The 21389-nt window shown below is 41.7% G+C and overlaps 1 protein-coding gene across 6 annotated transcripts; it reads left to right on the forward strand.

The window, feature by feature from the left end:
• The first annotated feature begins 983 nt into the window (after window positions 1–983).
• znf362 (zinc finger protein 362) lies at window positions 984–20949 on the forward strand. 6 transcript variants are annotated; one of them, XM_062965925.1, is made up of 10 exons: window positions 985–1227; window positions 5575–5725; window positions 6660–10599; window positions 12708–12771; window positions 14310–14556; window positions 14726–15050; window positions 16140–16364; window positions 16893–16971; window positions 17291–17449; window positions 18545–20949. In XM_062965925.1, exons 4-10 carry the CDS (start codon window positions 12709–12711, stop codon window positions 18659–18661), a joined length of 1215 nt encoding a protein of 404 aa, XP_062821995.1. In that variant the 5' UTR covers window positions 985–1227; window positions 5575–5725; window positions 6660–10599; window position 12708; the 3' UTR covers window positions 18662–20949. The 6 variants fall into 6 exon arrangements, with proteins under 6 accessions (XP_062821998.1, XP_062821997.1, XP_062822000.1 ...); XM_062965924.1 differs by having other exon boundaries at window positions 1034–1227; window positions 10354–10599; XM_062965928.1 differs by lacking the exon at window positions 6660–10599 and having other exon boundaries at window positions 984–1227; window positions 5575–5730.
• Window positions 20950–21389: the final 440 nt, after the last annotated feature.

Raw genomic sequence — 21389 nt, forward strand, 5'->3', positions numbered from 1 at the left:
TCTTTATTTATTGTCCTGATCTTAAGAGTTTTTTAAAATACTGATCGGTTGCCAGATTGTGTTCATTTTCATTGGTTTCCTCATTTCTGTTGACATTGTCCACCTGCTTGTGGATTTCAATGGCATAATAATAATAATAATAATAACAACAACAACAACAACAACAACAACAACTCTGGCAGAAACCAGTGCAGGTGGTCCCGGTGGTGATGGGCACACTGGGTGCCAGGCCAAAAGATCTCAGCTGGCATTTGGAAACAATAGACATTGACAAAATTACGATCTGCCAGCTGCAAAAGGCCACCCTGCTGGGATCTGCATGCATCATCCGAAAATACATCACACAGTCCTAGACACTTGGGAAGTGTTCGACTTGTGATTTTGTGATATGAAATCCAGCATATCTATCTTGTTTGCTGTGTCATAATAAAATAATAATAATAATAATAATAATAATTTATTCTTGTACCCCGCCCCATCTCCCCGAAGGGACTCGGGGCGGCTCACATGGGGCCTTGCCCAATATCACAATATAAAATCAAAACAAAAACACAAATTTACAACAGTAAATCAACAATATCGGTAAAACAATCGAAAAGGACAATCTTACAAGATAAAGTGTTAAAACAGGTATATCAAACACAAGTCTGGGCCGAAAGGTGAATGTGTCAAATCGGGAGGAGAGTAGTTACATAATTGACATAGTCAATGAAGTCCTATAAATGACAATAGTGTATGCTGGTTGTGAGTGGTCCAGCGTGGGTGGAAGGGGAGGAAAGAGAGAGACTCTTGCAAATCTGCAGGATTTATTATTATTACTGCGGCTACTATTGCAAGAACCCTTTGAGTCAAAAGGGAGGGAAAGGAGATACCTTACATTTCCTCCTTGTTTGTATGTATGGCTCTCTTTCAATCTCACCCAATTTCCTGGCTGCCTTTTTTTTTTTTTTTTTGCAAAGAAACCAGAAGTGATCCTCTGGGCGACCCGGAACATTTGAACTGAGTTTTCGAGCAAAAGAGGAGGGAACAAGGAAAGGCAGAAAAAGGGGCAGAGAGAGCGAAAAAAGAGAGGAGAGAACATCCGAAGTAGGGTCTCCCTTTGCCCCCCCCTTTTCCCCTTCCTGGTCAAACTGAGTGGGTTTCCCTTCTGGGGGGAGGAAGAAGCAATACATATCCCATTTCTCAAAGGAAATAAAGCCCTACCTTTGCAAAAGTCTGCAACAGAAGGTGTGTATTTTTTTATTCCTAAGGAAACAAAAGTGGGGTGGGTCTTTGGGGGGTGGGAGGAAGGTTTTTAAAAGCCAGAAATAAAAGAGGTGGGAATGGGGAGGGGGAACGAGGCCAAAGTTTTTGTTTTCGGGGGGCTTTGCTGGCATTTCTGCCTTGCGCAAATGCATGCCCCAAAGCTTGTAAATAATATATAGATTTCACCCCCTTTGAAATCTTTGCAAGCCTTGTTTTATCTGTGTACTAGCTGTGCCCGGCCACGCGTTGCTGTGGTGTTGTCTGGTGGTGTTGGTGAGAAATTGTTGAGGTCGTGGTGGTATTGAATGTCTGTTGTATGGTTGCCTTTATGTTGAGTATACATTTGGTTGTTTGTGTCCTGTGAAAGTGGTGAGGGTAGAGGAGGTCTATGTCCCTGTGTAGTATTGTATAGTATTTATACGTTGTGCATGTGTTGTGAATGCTTGGATTGTGTCCTGCTGCATAGTAGAAAGGGTTGGGCTGGATGGCCCTTAGGGGTCTCTCCAAACTCTTGTGCCTGTCCCCTGGGCTGAGTAGGTTGCTAGGAGACCAAGTGGGCAGAGATCAGCCCTCTAAACTGGCAGCAATTGGATAAAAACTATTATTCCTCTCCCTGTAATTAGGACTTTATTTTTCTTTTCTTTTTGTTGTATCAACCTAGAGGCGTGGATGATGGGTTGTGTTGTCAAATTTCGAGGTTGGGGGGCCTGTAGTTTTGTTGTTTTGTCCGCTGCCCTGATGCCATCACTCTTTTATATATATAGATATATATATATATGTATGCATATTGACAGGCATCCTCAGAGGTTGTGAGGTGTTGGGAACTGGGCAAGTGGGGTTTATACAGTAGAGTCCCGCTTATCCAACGTAAACGGGCCGACAGAACGTTGGATAAGCGAATATGTTGGATAATAAGGCGAGATTAAGGAAAAGCCTATTAAACAAGCGTTCAATGGGTGAAAAACTCGGGGCTATGTCTGTTTTTATTGTTGCTGTTATTGTTTTTATTGTTATTTTAAAGCCAAGTGTATTGTTTTAATCTATACAGTAGAGTCTCACTTATCCAACACTCGCTTATCCAACGTTCTGGATTATCCAACACATTTTTGTAGTCAATGTTTTCAATATATCATGCTATTTTGGTGCTAAATTCATAAATACAGTACTTACTACATAGCATTACTGCATATTGAACTACTTTTTCTGCCAAATTTGTTGTCTAACATGATGTTTTGGTGCTTCATTTGTAAAATCATAACCTAATTTGATGTTAATAGGCTTTTCCTTAATGCTTCCTTATTATCCAACATAGTCGCTTATCCAACATTCTGCCGGCCCGTTTATGTTGGATAAGTGAGACTCTACTGTATTTGTAAACCGCTCCGAGCCAAACTGGGAGTAACGGTATAAAAGTTTAATAAATAAATAAATAAATAAATAAAATTAGGTTATGATTTTACAAATTAAGCACCAAAACATCATGTTATACAACAAATTTGACAGAAAAAGTCGTTCAATACACGGTAATGCTACGTAGTAATTACCGTATTTACGAATTTAGCACCAAAATATCACAATATACTGAAAACATTGACTACAGAAATGCGTTGGATAATCCAGAACGTTAGATAAGCGAGTGTTGGATAAGTGAGACTCTACTGTATATGCATATTGACAGGCATCCTCAGAGGTTGTGAGGTGTTGGGAACTGGGCAAGTGGGGTTATACAGTAGAGTCCTGCTTATCCAACGTAAACGGGCCAGCAGAAAGTTAGATAAGCAAATATGTTGGATAATAAGGCGAGATTAAGGAAAAACCTATTAAACATTAAATTAGGTTATGATTTTACAAATTAAGCACCAAAACATCATGTTATACAACAAATTTGACAGAAAAAGTCGTTCAATGTGCAGTAATGCTACATAGTAATTACTGTATTTACGAATTTAGCACCAAAATATCACAATGTACTGAAAACATTGACTACAGAAATGCGTTGGATAATCCAGAACGTTGGATAAGCGAGTGTTGGATAAGTGAGACTCTACTGTATATCTGTGGAATAATGTCCAGGGTGGGAGAAAGAAAGAACTCTTGTCTGTTGGAAGCAATCTAGCAATTAATCACCTTGATTAGCAGCTTCAAAGCCTGGCTGTTTCCTGCCTGGGGGGAATCTTTTGTGGGGAGGTGTTAACCGGCCTCACTGTGTGCTGTTCTTTATTTATACGCATCTCTTTCTGTGAACCACCGCGGGCTTTCAAGTCTACTATGGGTCTCCCCTCCGTCTCATATGCGAGAAGGCCTTCTCGGCGGTGGCTCCCTGGCTCTGGCATGCTCTCCCGAGGGAGATCGGCACACAATTAAATTCTTTGTTTTTTCGACAAGCCTTCGGCTATATCTAGATTATTTTCAAATACATATGAGGACCTTCAGATTCTCCACCAAGCACTTTTCTAGTCCGAGATGGAATACTGTTTTTTTACCAGCAGCATCCGCTATATTTTACAGTTTTTAATCTGAGGTATCGTGATGTTCTGTTGGCTGTTTATGTTTTGTTTCTGCACTTTCGTTATTTTTAAATGTTACAACTTGAGTGCTCTGTGCTGGCGGGATACAAATAAAAGTTTATTATTATTATTATTATTATTAGACATGTCTAGATGGGGTCTGCAAATATATATGGCCTGCAAATTATTATGATTGTTGTAACTGTTATTACAATAATAGGGCTAGCAAATATATACGGCTTGCAAATAATAATAATTATTATTATCACTATTGTAATTGTTATTACAGACATGTCTAGATAGGGCTTGCAAATATATACAGCTTGCAAATTATTATTGTTATTACAGACATGTCTAGATAGGGCTTGCATATACGGCTTGCAAATATATATGACTTGCAAATTATTATTATTACAGACATGTCTAGACAGAGCCTGCAAATATATACAGCTTACAAATATATACAGCTTGCAAATTATTATTACTGTTATTATTACAGACATGTCTAGATAGGGCTTGCAAATATATAAGTCTTGCAAATTACTATTATTATTGTTATTACAGAAATGTCAGGATGGGGGTGGCAAAAATATACGTCTTGCAAATATATACGCCTTGCAAATTATTATTATTACAGACATGTCTAGATTAGACTTGCAAATATATACGGCTTGCAAATTATTATTATTGTTATTATAGACATGTCCAGATAGGGCTTGCAAATATATACGGCTTGCAAATTATTATTATTATTGTTATTATAGACATGTCCAGATAGGGCTTGCAAATATATATATATTGTTATTACAGACACGTCTAGATAGGGTTTGCAAATAAATACGGCTTGCAAATTATTATTATTGTTATTACAGACATGTCTAGATAGGGCTTTCAAATATATACGGCTTGCAAATTATTATTATTATTACAGACATGTCTAGATAGGGCTTGCAAATATATACGGCTTGCAAATTATTATTATTATTATTATTATTATTAAAGACATGTCTAGATAGGGCTTGCAAATATATACGGCTTAAAAATTATTATTATTATTGTTAATATAGACATGTCCAGATAGGGCTTGTAAATATATATATATATTGTTATTACAGACACGTCTAGGTAGGGTTTGCAAATATATATGGCTTGCAAATTATTATTATTATTATTATTATTATTATTATTATTATTACAGACATGTCTAGATAGGGCTTGGAAATTTATATGGCTTGCAAATTATTATTATTATTATTATTATTACAGACATGTCTAGATAGGGCTTGCAAATATATACGGCTTGCAAATTATTATTATTATTATTATTACAGACATATCTAGATAGGGCTTGCAAATATATACGGCTTGCAAATTATTATTATTATTATTATTATTATTATTATTATACACATGTCTAGATAGGGCTTGCAAATATGTACAGCTTGCAAATTATTATTATTGTTGTTATTACAGACATGTCTAGATAGGGCTTGCAAATATATACAGCTTGCAAATTATTATTATTACAGACATGCCTAGATAGGGCTTGCAAATATAAACAGCTAGCAAATATTTCAGGTGAAATGAATATGTGAAATTTTATATAATTACAGATCTGTATCTAAATCTACACGTAAGAGAGGAATGCAAGGGCCTGACCTGACCTGCATTCACTGAATGATAAAAAGGAGCATTTGCAAAAAAAAAATTTTTAAAGGGGGGGGGGTGCCTTTGCAAAGGCGGGGCAGGCCTTGGGGAGGGGAGGGGAGGGGCGGGGGTCTTTGCCTCTATGATTCTGTGATTCCCCCCTTTTCTGTCCCAGAAGGGAGGGAGGAAGAAGAGGAGGAGGAGGAGGAAGAGGAAGAGGAGGGGAAGAGGAGGAGGAAGCCGAGCAAAAAAGGGGGGGCTCACTTTCTTCCTTGGCCGACGGAGCGCTGGCTGCCTTGCCATTTCCAAGCGGAGCATGTGTATTGGTATAGGAAGTGTCTCTTTTTTTTTAAATAAACAAAAGCCGGGCTATTCAAACCATGCAAAGCGATAACCCGAAAAATAAAACTAAAACCCCCCTTTTTATATATATTATATATTTATAATTAATGGTGCGACCTTCCGGCAAAGCAGTGGCCCCCCAGAAAGATTATTAGTAAATTATTATTTTTTGGTCTCTGCACTTTTGCACCTCTTGGAGCAAAGCTGCAGTTTGCCTATTTTTTTTTTTTTTTTATAATTCCCCTCTCTGATTTTTTTTTCTTCCTCTTCTCGTCCTGCTTTTTGCAGATCTGCAGAATATGGCGTCCCCTTTCTTGTTTTAAAAATAAAAGCCCGGGCTGCCATTTTTGTTTCCCTTTTGTCTGCAGTTTTTAAAAAATACAAACCGAGAATGAAGGAGGCGAAGGAGGCACCGAAAAGGAGGGTTTTGGTTCTGTTTTTTCCCCTTTTTTTTCTCCCCCCCTTTGGCTTGTTTTTCAGTTTGGGGGGAGGGAGGGATCTGCTTTGCTTTGCATCGGGGTTTGCATTGCATTTGTGTGTCTTGTGTTTGCAAAGGACTTCTCGCTGCTTTCTTGCATCTTCTGCATGCTGTTTGCACTTTTTAAAAAATATGTAAATGTGTATCTGATCTAGGAAAAAAATGTATTTTAAGATCTGAAGTTAGGCAAAAGTTCCCTGTGTGGCAAAAACAGGCAAAGCTCAACTCTCTGTCTCTTTGCAAACTCACTTAAAATCTTATTTATTTTAATGTATTTGGGGTGCTTGATTGCGACGTTTGGAAATTGCCTTACAATTCTATATATTTGAATGTAGGATTGTGCCTTTTCTCACCCTCCTTCCCCAAATATTACGTGCTGTTAACTATATTGGCAAAGATATAGAGATATAAAGATTTCTCTCTTTATTGCTCTTTGAAAGGAACCAATGTGCATCATGACAAGTATCGGTTTGTGGCCGAAGGCTTTCATGGCCGGAATCACCAGGAGCATTCTCTCCTGACGTTTCGCCCACAGGCATCCTCAGAGGTTGTGAAGTCTGTTGTAAACTAGGCAAGTCAGTTTTATATATTTATCGGTGGAATAATGTCAAGGGTGGGAGAGTGTGAATATTTCAATTAATCACCTTGATTAGCATTGAATAGCCCTGCAGCTACAAAGCTTGGCTGCTTCCTGGCTGGGGGAATCCTTTGTTGGACACAGCGTATTATTTGAGACCAATATATAAACCTCCCTTGACTCATTTCCAACAGACCTCGCAACCTCTGAGGATGCCTGCCATAGATGTGGGAGAAATGTCAGGAGAGAATGCTCCTGGAACATGGCTAGACAGCCCTGAAAACTCACAGCAACCCAATGCTGGACTATTTTTTAATTATTATAACTATTTATTAGTGGGAAGAATTGCAATACAGGAATCGATGGTGCATGAGTTAAATAGCCTTTTGTAAACTAGGCAAGTGAGGTTTATATATTTATCGGTGGAATAATGTCAAGGGTGGGAGAGTGTGTGAATGTTTCAATTAATCACCTTGATTATTTATTTATTTATTTATTTGCGACATTTATATCCCGCCCTTCTCACCCCGAAGGGGACTCAGGGCGGTTTACAAGTATATATACATACAATATATTATATTATACAACTATGTCACAATATTGTTAGTAATATTGCATGTAATATAAATATACAATTATAATAATGAATTATAATTATTATTACATTGTATTACATCATAATATTATTATTAATATTACATGTATATACAATGTATTATAATATTAGTATAGTATAATATTATAATATATCATTATATCATTAAATTGATACAGGAGACATGGTGGAAAGATTAGCACTGAATAGCCCTGCAGCTTCAAAGCTTGGCTGCTTCCTGGCTGGGTGAATCCTTTGTTGGACACAGCATATTATTTGAGACCAATATATAAACCTCCCTTGACTCATTTCCAACAGACCTCACAACCTCTGAGGATGCCTGCCATAGATGTGGGAGAAATGTCAGGAGAGAATGCTCCTGGAACATGGCCAGACAGCCCTGAAAACTCACAGCAACCCAATGCTGGACTATTTTTTAAAAAAATTATTATAGCTATTTCTTAGTGGGAAGAATTGCAATACAGGAATCAGTGGTGCACGAGTTAAATAGCCTTTTGTTCACTTTTAACTGCCAGTTGTGTCTAAAATGCCATATATTACCCCTAGATGACACAAATGCAGCGTGGTTTGAGTTATGATTGTGGGGACCAGGGTTCGAATCTCTGCTCTTGTACTGACCATGGGTCCATCACATACTCTTGGCCTCAGAAAGCAATAGTAGGCTTGGCATCTATCTGAAACAACTTGGACGGCAAATCCGGACAACAGAGTTCACCCAATTTATCACAAGCTATAACCTCCAAAAATTATCCTTAAACCCAGTGTATATTTACCGTAGAAATAAATCTTCAGGGCTAAACTTTTCACACCTCCTGATGCCATTCCCGAGGCTTTAAAAACCCATCCAGAGTCATGTCAAATGAGAAGGTTATTATTTATGTATTATCTTATTTTGTATTTATTATTATTATTTTAAGGTTGTCCAGGTAATAATATTCTTTTTATTTGACAAGACTCTTATTTCCAGGTGAGGTCTGACCAAAGCGGAAGAGAGAGCAACTAGGACTTCCCTCAATCTGGACCTTAAACTCCTCTTGATGCAGCTTAGAATCGCATTGGCTTCTTCAGCTGCTGCATCATGCTGTTGGCTCATGTTCAGTTTGCGAACTATTAAGACTTGTAGATCCTTTTCACTTGGACTATGTTCAAGCCGGAGCTCACCCATCCTAGATAGAGAGAGAGATGTTGGCTTGTGTTCAGTGTGTTATCTATTAAGACTCCTAAATCCCTTTCGCTTGGACTGTTTTCAAGTCATCCATCCTAGTCTTATACATTTATGTTCATGTGGTATTATGCCCTAATTCTTGTATGGTTTTAACTTGTTGTATGCTTGCTCTATTGGAAACCGCCCTGAGTCCCTTGAGGAGATAGGGCAGTACATAAATAAAGTATTATTATATTTATTATCACCATTTTATGACACAGCAAACTAGATAGATATGCTGGATTTCGTATCACAAAATCACAAGTCGAACACTTCCCAAGTGTCTAGGACTGTGTGATGTATTTTTGGATGATGCGTGTAATCCCAGTCGAGTGGCCTTTTGCAGTTGGCAGATGGTAATTTTGTCAATGTCTATTGTTTCCAAATGCCGGCTGAGATCTTTTGGCACGGCACCCAGTGTGCCCATCACCAAAGGGGCCACCTGCACTGGTTTCTGCCAGTCTTTGAAGTTCAATCTTGAGGTCCTGATAGCGGCTGAGTTTTTCCTGTTGTTTATTATTATTATTCCAAGAATTTGCAGCACTTTATCAGTCACCTCGTGTTTACAATATTTATATGGTGCACCTTACCCAGTCTACTTTTACAACCTCTCCATTTTAATCCATGTTTTTATTAGCTCTTGTCATTTGTTTTTACTGGCTAATGTTTAAATTTTTATAATTGTGCATGCTTTTTGTCTATTGTTGTGTTTTATATTGCTATTGTTTTTATTCGGGCTTGGCCCCATGTAACCCGCCCTGAGTCCCCTTTGGGGAGATAGAGGCGGGGTATAAAAATAAAGTTGTTATTATTATTATTATTGGAGCCTCTGGTGGCCTAGGGGATAAAAGCCTTGTGACATGAAGGTTGGGTTGCTGACCTGAAGGCTGCCAGGTTCGAATCCCACCCGGGGAGAGCGTAGATGAGCTCCCTCTATCAGCTCCAGCTCCATGCGGGGACATGAGAGAAGCCTCCCATAAGGATGGTAAAAAATCGAAACATCCGGGCGTCCCCTGGGCAACGTCCTTGCAGACGGCCAATTCTCTCACTCCAGAAGCAACTTAGGTTGCTCCTGACATGAAAAAAAAATTATTATTATTATTATTGTTAAGTATTATTATTATTATTGAGAGAGAATTAGTTATTGGCTTGTGTTCAAGTGTGTGATCTATTAAGGCTCCTAATTCCCGTTCGCTTGGAGTGTTTTGAAGCCACCCATCCTAGACAGATAGAGAGATGGATGGATGGATGGATGGATGTAGGGTCACGTTCAGTTTGTGATCTATTAAGACTCTGAAATACCTTTCACTTGGACTGTTTTCGAGGCAGGGGTCGCCCATCCTAGAGAGAGATATGGATGGATGGATGGATGGATGGATGGATGGATGGAGCTCGGGCTGTGGCGCAGGCTGGAGAGCAACTGCAATGAATCACTGCAATGAATCACTCTGACCAGGAGGTCATGAGTTCAAGGCCCACTCGCTGGAAGCCTATGTTTGTTTGTCTTTGTTCTGTTAAAAGGCATTGAATGTTTGCCTATATGTGTCATGTGATCCGCCCTGAGTCCCCTTCGGGGTGAGAAAGAAGGGTAGAATACAAATGCTGTAAATAAATAAATAAAATAAATAGAGCAGATACGTAACCTGCGTTTTCCAGAGGCAGCCCCTCGAACCCTCCCTCGCCGGGGCCCGGGAGCGCGACCTGTGTGCCTACCTCTCTCCTTTCTGTCTATTTCAGCCGGGCGAAGCAGAGGGGCTCCCCCCAAGCAGAGGCGTGCGTGCGGCAGGGGCCCCTAGCTTGCCCTAGCCGCCCCGGGTGGGAGCTGGCGAAGGCCGGCGAGCCCCCTCCGTCCCGCCCCGCCACCCCGGGGGAGCTGGTGCTTTTCTCCTGCCTGCACCAGCGGGGCATCCACCCGCCGCCCGCCAGCCTGGACCGCCAACGCCACGCCTCCGCGGGCAGCTGCGGTCATCGGGAGGCCAGCCTGTGAGTACCCTGCTGCCCAACCGCCCGGCCCGGCCCGGCTAACCCTCTTCCCTTTTTGCAGAAGGAAGGACCTGCTATCTCTCTGGCCTCTCCTCTCCCAACCTGTCAGGGTATTGTGTATTGTGAAATGTTAAAATCAATCTGGGTTATTAGAAATGCCTTATGTGTTAGTTTTTCGGCAAGGCATTTCAGCAGTTATGGAGTTAATGCTATGATTGACGTATCACAGGACCAATGGGGTCAAGTTTGTTTTGACCGGGACTTACTTTCTTGTCCTGTGGAATGCAGAGGAGTGTCTTCAGTAGAGCAGTGTCTGAGTGTCTGTGTGTGCATGAGTCGCTTCGGCAAGAGCACTCATGGAGGAAGGACTGATTTGCTCTGTTTGTATATAGTCATGTAAATAAAGATTGATTGCCGTTGGATTTCCAACCGAACCCTCGTCTGCTGGAGTGTGTTTGTCCAGTGCTGTATTTCCACACGGGGAGACAGTCTGGAGAAGGAGGTGAAGACTGGGATGGTGAATTTTTGGATTGCACTCTGCTACCCATCATCCCCTGTCACAACTTGCTGGGACTCCGCACCTAAAGGTGCTTCCCAATGGAGAAGAATCTACCCTGTTTCCCCTAAAATAAGACATCCCCAGAAAATAAGACCTAGTAGAGGTTTTGCTGAATTGCTAAATATAAGGCCTCCCCCGAAAGTAAGACCTAGCAAAGTTTTTCTTTGGAAGCATGCCTGCCAAACAGACCACCAGAGCATGCAGGATCGGTAAATGTACGTACCATAGAGCGTTGTACATGGAAATAATGGCAGTAACAAGAAATTCTTGATAGGATTCACAGTTTGTCTGATTTGTGATGACATCTACTGTACAGTATATAATACATGTTCATTTTTTGTTCAACAATAAATGTGAATTCTTCTTCATGGAAAAATAAGACATCCCCTGAAAATAAGACCTAGAGCATCTTTGGGAGCAAAAATTAATATAAGACACTGTCTTATTTTTGGGGAGACACGGTAGTGGGGTGCCATAGGGCCTTACAGGGCTAGTCAACATCTCCAACAACGACTTGGATGACATAATAGAAGAAATGCTTATTAAATTTGCAGATGAGCCCTAACACTACCTCTCTTTTCTGCTTTGGTCAGGCCTCACCTGGAACAATTTCCCCCCAGCAGACCATATTTAACGTCATGTCCTAAGTGATCTGTAAAGTCTCCCTGTCCTGTTAGGATGGGTCATCTTTCCATACACATCCCATCTACAAGAACTACCGTGGTTGTCAAACTTTCATACTAATTCATTCATCAATTCAGCGTGTTTGTGAACATTCTATGTCATTGCACACTTGTCGGAGCAACGGATGCAATATGGGGCAGGGGTTCAATGTCCAATAACATATATCCCCCTCGAAGGCATTTTCTAGGTCCTCCAGCACAACTCTATAGTATTCTTGGGCCAGGAGTCTTTCATTTCAATAGGGTTTGCTATTATTTCTGGCATGGAGTACCCTGGGGTCCCATCTTTCTTATTATTCCCATTTTTAGTAGTGTTCTCGCAGTGTGTGTCGCTTCCCATTTTCCACCTGTCACTATTAAGGTACTGGCTACTTTATTCTTTCTTTGGTCTGGAGATGCTTAATAATAATAAGTTAACAATAATAAACTGCATTAATATTACAATGCAGATGTAACCGAAGACATGTTAAATTTCATAGTTATGAAAAACTCAATTTAGGGCATGCTTTGCATGGGTCTGTCCATACATTCAATTTGATTTAATATGTGTGTGCCTGAAACTGTTATGTGCTCACAACTGTCTTCTACATTGCTATTTTGTTTCCTGGTTTCTCCCTCTTTGCTTGCCGATTATCAGATTAGTATAGTGTTTATTACTTTAACTTTGGGGTTGGATTTGTTTTATCTGCATTTTTTTTCCTCCTTCCTTGGGATGCTGCGTTGTGACTGCGCTCTGCCTTTAGAGTGATTGGGATTTTGCTCGGCCGAGGAGGAAAGCCAGCCTCCCGGCAGGGCCAAAGATTTCCAAATCCACCCATTCGGACCCATAACTGTTTCCCCCTTTTTCCTTTCTCTTTCCTCCTCAGGATGGCGGAACCGCGCTTTAACAACCCCTATTTCTGGCCGCCTCCTCCCACTATGCCCAGCCAGGTAAGCCATTGATCTTTGTGCCCCTTTCCACCATTACTCTTGGAATACATGGCGTTGACTATGATGCATCTACACCAGGGGTCCCCAAACTAAGGCCCGGGGGCCAGATGCGGCCCTCCAGGGTCATTTACCTGGCCCCCGCCCTCAGTTTTATAATATAATATTTTTATATCAGTTTTAATAATATAATATATTGTATAGACATATAATATTGATAATAATCTTATGTTATACAATATAATACTAATAGTAATACCATATAATAATATTAATTATATGTTATATATTACATATTATATAATAGTATAGTGGTATAGTTCAATATAGTAATATATAATGCTAATATTGTGTTATGCAAATAATATAATACATTGTATGTACATACAGCTGCTCTGAGTCCCCTTCGGGGTGAGATGGGTGAGATATAAATGTAGTAAATAAATGCAGTAAATAATTAATTAATTTTAGACTTAGGCTCGGCCAAATTCTGACATTACTTGAAGGCACACAACAACAACAACAATCCTAATTAACTTGACTATCTCATTGGCCAGTAGCAGGCCCACGCTTTCCATTGAAATCCTAATAGGTTTATGTTGGTTAAAATTGTTTTCATTTTTAAATATTGTATTGTTCTTTTGTTGTTGTTGTTGTTGTTGCACTACAAATAAGACATGTGCAGAATGCATAGGAATTTGTTTGTATTTTTTTTTCCAATGATAATTCGGCCCCTCAACAGTCTGAAGGATTGTGGACCGGCCCTCTGCTTAAAAAGTTTGGGGACCCCTGATCTACACTGTAGAAATAATGCAGTTTGACACCACCATAACACAAATCTATGCAAGAAAGTGCATGAGAAAATAATCTTGGTATGGCTTGAGTATCCTTTATCCAAAACGCTTGGCATGAGAAGTCTTTGGGATTTTTTTCAGAGTTTGAAATACAGTATCAAAATGGGGATATGTTCATGTATAGATTTCCCCATACTCTGGATAATAGTGAATTCTAATAAAATGAAGGTTTTCTAGCCCAAGACTACTTTAGAGTCACACTGGAGGACCTAGAAAATCCATAGAGAGGACAAACTTTGCCAGATGTGGATAAAAGAATCCATGGATAACACAGTCATAAAAACATGGGAAAAGTTTATTAAACTGCAAAAACTTTGTTTTTTGCAGGAGGGACACCCTGCTACAGTCATTTAACTATAGTTTTTCTATGAATATCTCATTCATATAAATTGGTCTCAATTATCTATTATTATTGGTTTTTGTTATTGTTCTTTGATGTTTCAGATTTTATTTTATCATTGTTTTGTATCTGATTTTGCTGTAAGCCGCCCCGACTCCCCTTCGGGGGAGATGGACGCGGGATATAAATAAACTTATTATTATTATTATTATTCTGTATTTGCATATGCATAACAAGACACCTTGGAGATGGGACCCAAGGGTAACCACATAAGCACATGAGGCTGATTCACGTGACCTGCCTCCCTTTTTTTCCTAGCTAATATCTCTTCCCGTTCTCGCCCTCAGCTGGACAATCTGGTTCTGATCAACAAAATCAAGGAGCAGCTCATGGCGGAGAAGATCCGGCCGCCCCACCTGCCCCCGGCCGCGGTGTCCTCCCAGCAGCCCCTCCTGGTTCCTCCGTCGCCCGCCGAGAGCGGCCAGTCCATCATGTCCATCCCCAAGCTGCAGCAAGTCCCCGGGCTGCACCCCCAGGCCGTCCCCCAGCCTGACGTGGCCCTCCATGCCCGGCCTGCCACAAGCACTGTCACAGGTATTATTATTATTATTAGTAGTAGTAGAATAGTTATTATAATATACAAGAAAGACACCATCCTTTTGACTACTACTGTAGCTGCTGCAGCAGCTTCAAACTCTGGGGTGTTTCTCCTCCCAGAGCAAACCAGGTCCCAATACTTTGGTGGGTGTTTTATTCCTCCCAGGTCTGGGCCTGGGGTCGCGAGCGCCGGCGGTCAGCACCTCGGAGTCGAGTGCCGGGACGGGCACCAGCACCCCTTCGACGCCCACCTCCTCCGGCCAGAGCCGCCTCATTGCCTCGTCGCCCACCCTCATCTCAGGGATCGCCAGCCCCCCGCTCCTGGACTCCATCAAGACCATCCAGGGCCACAGCCTGCTGGGGGGCGCCCCCAAGGCCGAGCGGGGCCGCAAGAAGATCAAGGCCGAGAACCCCTCCGGGCCGCCGGTGCTGGTGGTGCCCTATCCGCTCCTGGCCTCGGGCGACATCGGCAAAGAGGGCAAGACCTACAGGTGGGCACCACCCGGGAGCCAGATATTCAGTTATGCATTGCACAATTTATATTAAGAGCAACAGAAGTGAGTTTCTACCTGTAGGAGGTGCTGTTGCTGCCTTTTTACCACTATTTCAGAATAATTCTAGTGGGGGATATTAATTTATTTAGAGTATTTATACATCACTCTTTAGCCATAAAGGTGCTCAAAAGTGGCTTACAAATTAATTTACCCTCAGGTTTAAAACATACAAACAAATGGGCTTGAAACTTTTCTATTAAAAAAATAAAATAAAACTTTTAGGAAATCAGACATCTTTAGCAGAAATGCTAGCTTAAATTCTGTTTGGGCTTCATTAATAATAACCTATATATATAAAAGGGTAATGAAATTTTGGCCTAGGACAAAACAACAAAACTACACATCCCAGAAACACTAAACTTGGCAGCACAACCCCTCATCCATGCCTCTACGTTCATACAACAAAAAGAAAAGAAAGATAAAGTCCTAATTAGAGGGAGAGGAATAATTGTTTTTATCCAATTGCTGCCAGTTAGAAGGCTAAGCTCCGCCTACTTGGTCTCCTAGCAACCCACTCAGCGCAGGGCCACTTCAATCAGGCCTCTTCCACACTGCCTATAAAATACAGATTATCTGATTTCAACTGGATTATATGGCAGTGTAGACTAAAGATGAGCACCAACCCCCAGAGTCAGACATAACTGGACTTAATGTCAGGGGAAACCCTTTACCCTTTACCTTAATTACCACCAATTCCTCAATACTTTATTTCCCATACCACCATACTCCGCCACAGCAATGCGTGGCCGGGCACAGCTAATAATAATAATAATAATAATAATAACTATGTTTATATACTGCTTTCTCTCTCCACAAAGAGACTCAAATTGGCTTACACGGAAAACATTTAAATAAACTTCAAACAAACAAATATTAAAACAGAATTAAACCTCAGTAGTATTAAAGAGTATTCTGTTAAAATCCACCAAAAAGCAGCTAAATCACTGAGCAGAGGCTCCTGCCTCAGTTTTCCCCAGTTGATAACCCCACTCTTGTCTTTATAAGTCTCTCCTCCTCCCTCCACAGGTGTAAAGTCTGCCCGCTGACCTTCTTCACCAAGTCGGAAATGCAGATCCACTCCAAGTCCCACACGGAGGCCAAGCCCCACAAGTGCCCGCATTGCTCCAAGTCCTTCGCCAACGCCTCCTACCTGGCGCAGCACCTGCGCATCCACCTGGGCGTCAAGCCCTACCACTGCTCCTACTGCGAGAAGTCCTTCCGCCAACTTTCCCACCTCCAGCAACACACCAGGTAAGTGGGAGGCTGCCTGGCCCCGTGGAGGGGGAGGAAACCCTCACATCTATCTATATATATAAAAGAGTGATGGCATCACGGCAAACAACAAAACTACAGGCCCCCCAACCTCGAAATTTGACAACACAACCCATCATCCACGCTTCTAGGTTGATACAACAAAAAGAAAAGAAAAATAAAGTCCTAATTAGAGAGAGAGGAATAATTGCTTTTATCCAATTGCTGCCAGTTAGAAGGCTACGCTCCAACTTGGTCTCCTAGCAACCCAATAAAATAATAAAAAACACTAAAAATTAATACAATAAAATACTATAATAACAGAAAATAACTAAAAATAATACAAGAAAATAATAAAATAAAATAAATAAAAATATAACTTACAATAAAATTAATAAAAAATTGCAAATAACGTCAAATAAAAATTACACAACAATTTTTAACGAATACCACCACCACTTTGCCATAGCAACGCGTGGCCGGGCACAGCTAGTAATTAATAAGAGGTCTTTCTCCCACCATTTCCAGAATCCACACCGGGGACCGACCCTACAAGTGCCCTCACGCCGGCTGCGAAAAGGCCTTCACTCAGCTCTCCAACCTCCAAGTGAGTAAGCAGAGAAGTTTGTGTATGTTGTTGGGGGGGGGGGGGGGCTCAGTGGGGAGGAATAAGGAGAGGGTGTAACACCCCCTACATCAGGTCCCTATTTGAAAATAGTCCACTGGTTGTCCAATTGTATCACTTGTTGGATAGCAAGTCAACGGCTTCTAGCAGATCTAGACTGATAGTATTCCCTGCCTCTCCAGATCCCCACCCTTAAGTAGTCCTTGCATTCAGCTCAACCAGGGTGGGTTGGGAGTGCGAATTCTGTTTGGCGAAGGGTGTGAATGACTACTGAGCACCCTTTGACCTTCTCCCGCTCCAGTCTCACCAACGGCAGCACAACAAAGACAAGCCGTACAAGTGTCCCAACTGCTACCGGGCGTACACGGACTCGGCCTCGCTCCAGATCCACCTCTCGGCACACGCCATCAAGCACGCCAAGGCCTACTGCTGCAGCATGTGTGGCCGGGCCTATACTTCAGTGAGTAAAAGGGAGTCCGGCTGGTTGGCGGGAGAGATACACATACAATCTCTGCTTCGCACAATTGCCACTTGCGTTACATCAATAACAAGATGTCAGCCTTGGAAAGCCAGTTCCCAAAAACTCTACATTTTGGGCTATAGAGCATAGTTTGTAAGCCGCTCTATGTATATAAAGTAAGTTTTAAACATTTGGTGATAACAAATCAGCATTTGCAAGGCTTACTAAACAGCCCAGTTTTCCTTTTTATGAAGTTAAGTTGAAACTTCTGCAAATTTCACTATAAACACAGCACTATAGATTTAGATATAGGTCATGTTCAGAAAACTTCTGAAAATGTTTGGGATTCCAATGTTGACTTAAGGGGACCCCATTTGTGGTTGAGACGCACAGTTTAGGATGCAGGGCTAAGGAATACATGGGATATTTCCCAGACTTCATGAAACCCTATTGAAATGGCCAAGGAAACCATAACAAGATACTGGAGGACAGGGAAAATGCCATATATTGTGGATAAATAAAATCTACAGATACTAGTCCTACGGATACAGAGTCATATTGTAAGCTATGTCATGACCAAAAATATCCCCCCCTTGTCTGTGTGGTATGCTTCCCATACTTCATGAAAGTATAGATAACAGGAAACTTAACTGAAGCATGAGGTTTTTAGACAAATGGATCTACTTTATGTTTTAATTGTTATAATGTAGTTTAATGATGCTTTTTATAGTTTTAATTGATGATATGTACTGTTTTTGTTTTATTATTACGTTCTTGGCATTACATGTTTCCAACTGTTGTAAGCCGCCCTGAGTCCCCCCGGGTGAGAAGGGCGGGGTATAAATGCTGGAAATAAATAAATAAATAATGACACCAGAATGACATGAAGGACATAGAAAATGCCTCAAAAGGACGTGTTTTGTCCAATGCGGATAAAGGTCCATGGGCCTGCAGATGGGGGGGGGGGGGGCTACTATAAGTCAGTATTTACCAAACAACAGTGGGAAACGAAGGCAAGGAATTCTGTTCCAAAAAAGCAACTTCCCCCAGCTTCCTCCCCTCACTCTTGCTTCTTTCCCCCTCCTTCTTCCCCAGGAGACCTACTTGATGAAGCACATGTCCAAACACACGGTGGTGGAGCATCTAGTGAGCCAACACTCTCCTCAAAGGACGGAGTCGCCCGGCATTCCTGTGCGGATCTCTCTCATCTGAGTCTTGGGGGGCCCAACTCGGCCTTCATGCCGCAGACCCCCCCTCCAGTTCCGAAACCGGGGGCCGGTGACAGGACAACTTGGCATAGGATCCCCTGTAACACAGTCTCCGCCTCCCTCCCCGCAGCCAGGACAAAAGAGCGACATCCTATCTTGTGGGCAAACACCGGCGGGGAGGGAGCCAAGAGACTTCTCCTGCGTCGGTTTTGGTGCCAGCCAAAGACGATTCCAGAGCACTTTGAAGCCCACCGCGACCTCTTCCCTCCCCACTACGAGCCCCTTTTGGTTTTGGATCTTCCGCCATTTCTCTCCTCTGCCCTTTTTTTATTTTTGGGGGACATGAGAAGGTTTGAGAAAAAGAAAGGGCCTGTAACGGACCGCAAATGCCCCCTCCCGGACTCTGCAGGACAATTTGGGGGAAATCCACGGAGAGTGGGGGGCAGGCACTCTTTGTTGGAATATGCCATGCCCACCCTCCGGCACAGTGCAACCATCGGAGCGGATGGCAGAGATGCATAAGGAGCCACAGGTATTGGGTGGTGGCGGGTGGGAATTCGTGGCTACACAAGGGAGAATCGGTTATGGATTCGGCATGGGGAGAGCAAAAGGAATGCCTCGTTGGGGGAAAGGGACCTTTGCAAGGCCTCCACAGGCATTTGAGATGCGAGGAGGAGAGAATAAGGAGAGCCAAATGCTTGGTAGCTGGGCATCATATCCATCTAGGCATAGAAGTGAGTCCCATTTCTCTACCACCATAATGGAGGAGAGTTTCAAGGCCTGCTTTAATAGATTGGCAATACTTGGGCTGGTATAGGGCCCAGGCATAATGTAATATGACGTGGAAGGGAGCTATTCAAGCCACAGGGAGGAGCAGGGATTAAGTTCCTCTGTGAATGGTCTTCCTTTTGCTCTGCCTTGTCCTTGATTGACTCCTCTACAAGGAAAATGTACCCCTGCTATCAATACCTCATGGCTGCTTTTTCAATTCCTGTATTTCTCAGCCTCTGTTTAGAGAGAAGTCCTTCTTAGGCAAAGGGTTAAATGCTTTGCAACCTATAGGGCCAGGAAATGTTGGGGGTGATAGAACGGCCAACGTGTTTAGCGCACGATAAGGACTTGGGCAGGGGGTAACCCTTCACCCTGAAAATGTGTTTGCCCAGCTGCTCATTGCACAAGTCCAATGGTGTCTTTTACACAGAGCCATCTAAGGTATTACATTTTGAAATTATAACCGGTGTCTCAACACAGAGTTGTGTTGAAGGTACGATAGTGGAGTCCATAGATTCACAACATCGCAAACTTCCTGCCCATGGAGGGAACCTATTTTCCCTTGCATCTGACTTTTTCCCTGCCTTGAAGAACCAAGAATTATTTCCTTGTTTCTCAAACAATCAATTTGGGACAATCTGGGTATATATGATGAACCAGTAACCTCCCTAGTTCCTTACACTTCAGCTCTGAGGCCTGCAATGCCACCACAACACGGCAACCCAGCTTCCCAAGGCACCAAAGGGCTCCTCACCCCAACATCATTGTGCCTGCATCTTCTACCCTGCCAACAAACCTTTCATCCCTTTCCTTCAAGACACACTTGTTTTCACAAACAGCCGCAAGAGGCATGTGTATGAAAAAAAGGGACCCCCGCCCCTTAAAAATACCAACTTGCAAACCACATCTATTATTACATGCTTTTTGGTTCCCTTTAAGCCAAGAGGGGGAGAGGAGATAGATTTTTATTTTTAAAAAAGCAATTATTAGGCCTTGAAAATATTTTGCTTTGTTTTTTAATCTGGTTGTTTCTTTAATTGCTGTTTATATTGACCTCTTCCTGTTTTTTTTTCCTCTTTTCAATCCCTGTCCCTCTTTTGTCTTGAATTGTTGCTGTATGATATTCAATATTGTAGCCTCATTAATTTTTCGTTTATTTTTGCCAGCATGTTAATAACTCTGTAAATAGGACTCTTATAATCTTAACATCTCTTATTTTCTATATAAGAGCCCAAGTCACATTTAGCTAGATCCCTAGTTATGATTATGATTATCTTATTAATAAAATGTGGGGAAGCATTTACTTTTTTGGAAAAAAGGACCTTTCGCTCTCCTCCCCATCCCTCCCTCTCAAGCCTTGCATTGCGGTAACAAAGAAAGGTGGGAGAAGATGGGTTTTTTTCTCCTTGGTCCCAACAGCTGTTTGCAATGTTTTTAAAAAATGGGGAAAAATTAAAATAATTGCTTTGTATTTCTCTCTGTTGTGGAAGAAAACATGAATAAAGATGTCTTTGCACCCTTGGGCCGGACTGGTGAGGCATTCTGCACTCCTTTGCATATGTTTTTGACTCTTTATCTGGCAAAAACCATCAAGGAACCAAGAACTGGGTTTAGGAACTGTTAATGCAGTAGGGCAGAGACCCTTTTTATGTGTAATTCTAGTGATATTTCAAACCAACTATCAGTGAGCCTGTAATAAGGTCCATTTCTAGGCATGAGTGGGCGGACCGGCGCAACTCACTTTAAAATAGAGCCAATGAATAAAATGCACGGGTCCAAGATGTAGGGGTGGGAAACATACAATCAGTTAAAACTTACAACAATTACAAACATTGTACACATAAAGAGGAATGCATAAAATAATCATAAAACATAACCAAAAATTAAATCCTAATGACAGGGCCCCATTAATAAATCCGGATACAGATGATAAACAAGGACTGCCTTCTGCTTAGAGAAGC

The sequence above is a fragment of the Anolis carolinensis genome, unplaced genomic scaffold (genome assembly GCF_035594765.1).
Source record: "Anolis carolinensis isolate JA03-04 unplaced genomic scaffold, rAnoCar3.1.pri scaffold_15, whole genome shotgun sequence".
NCBI lineage: Eukaryota > Metazoa > Chordata > Lepidosauria > Squamata > Dactyloidae > Anolis > Anolis carolinensis.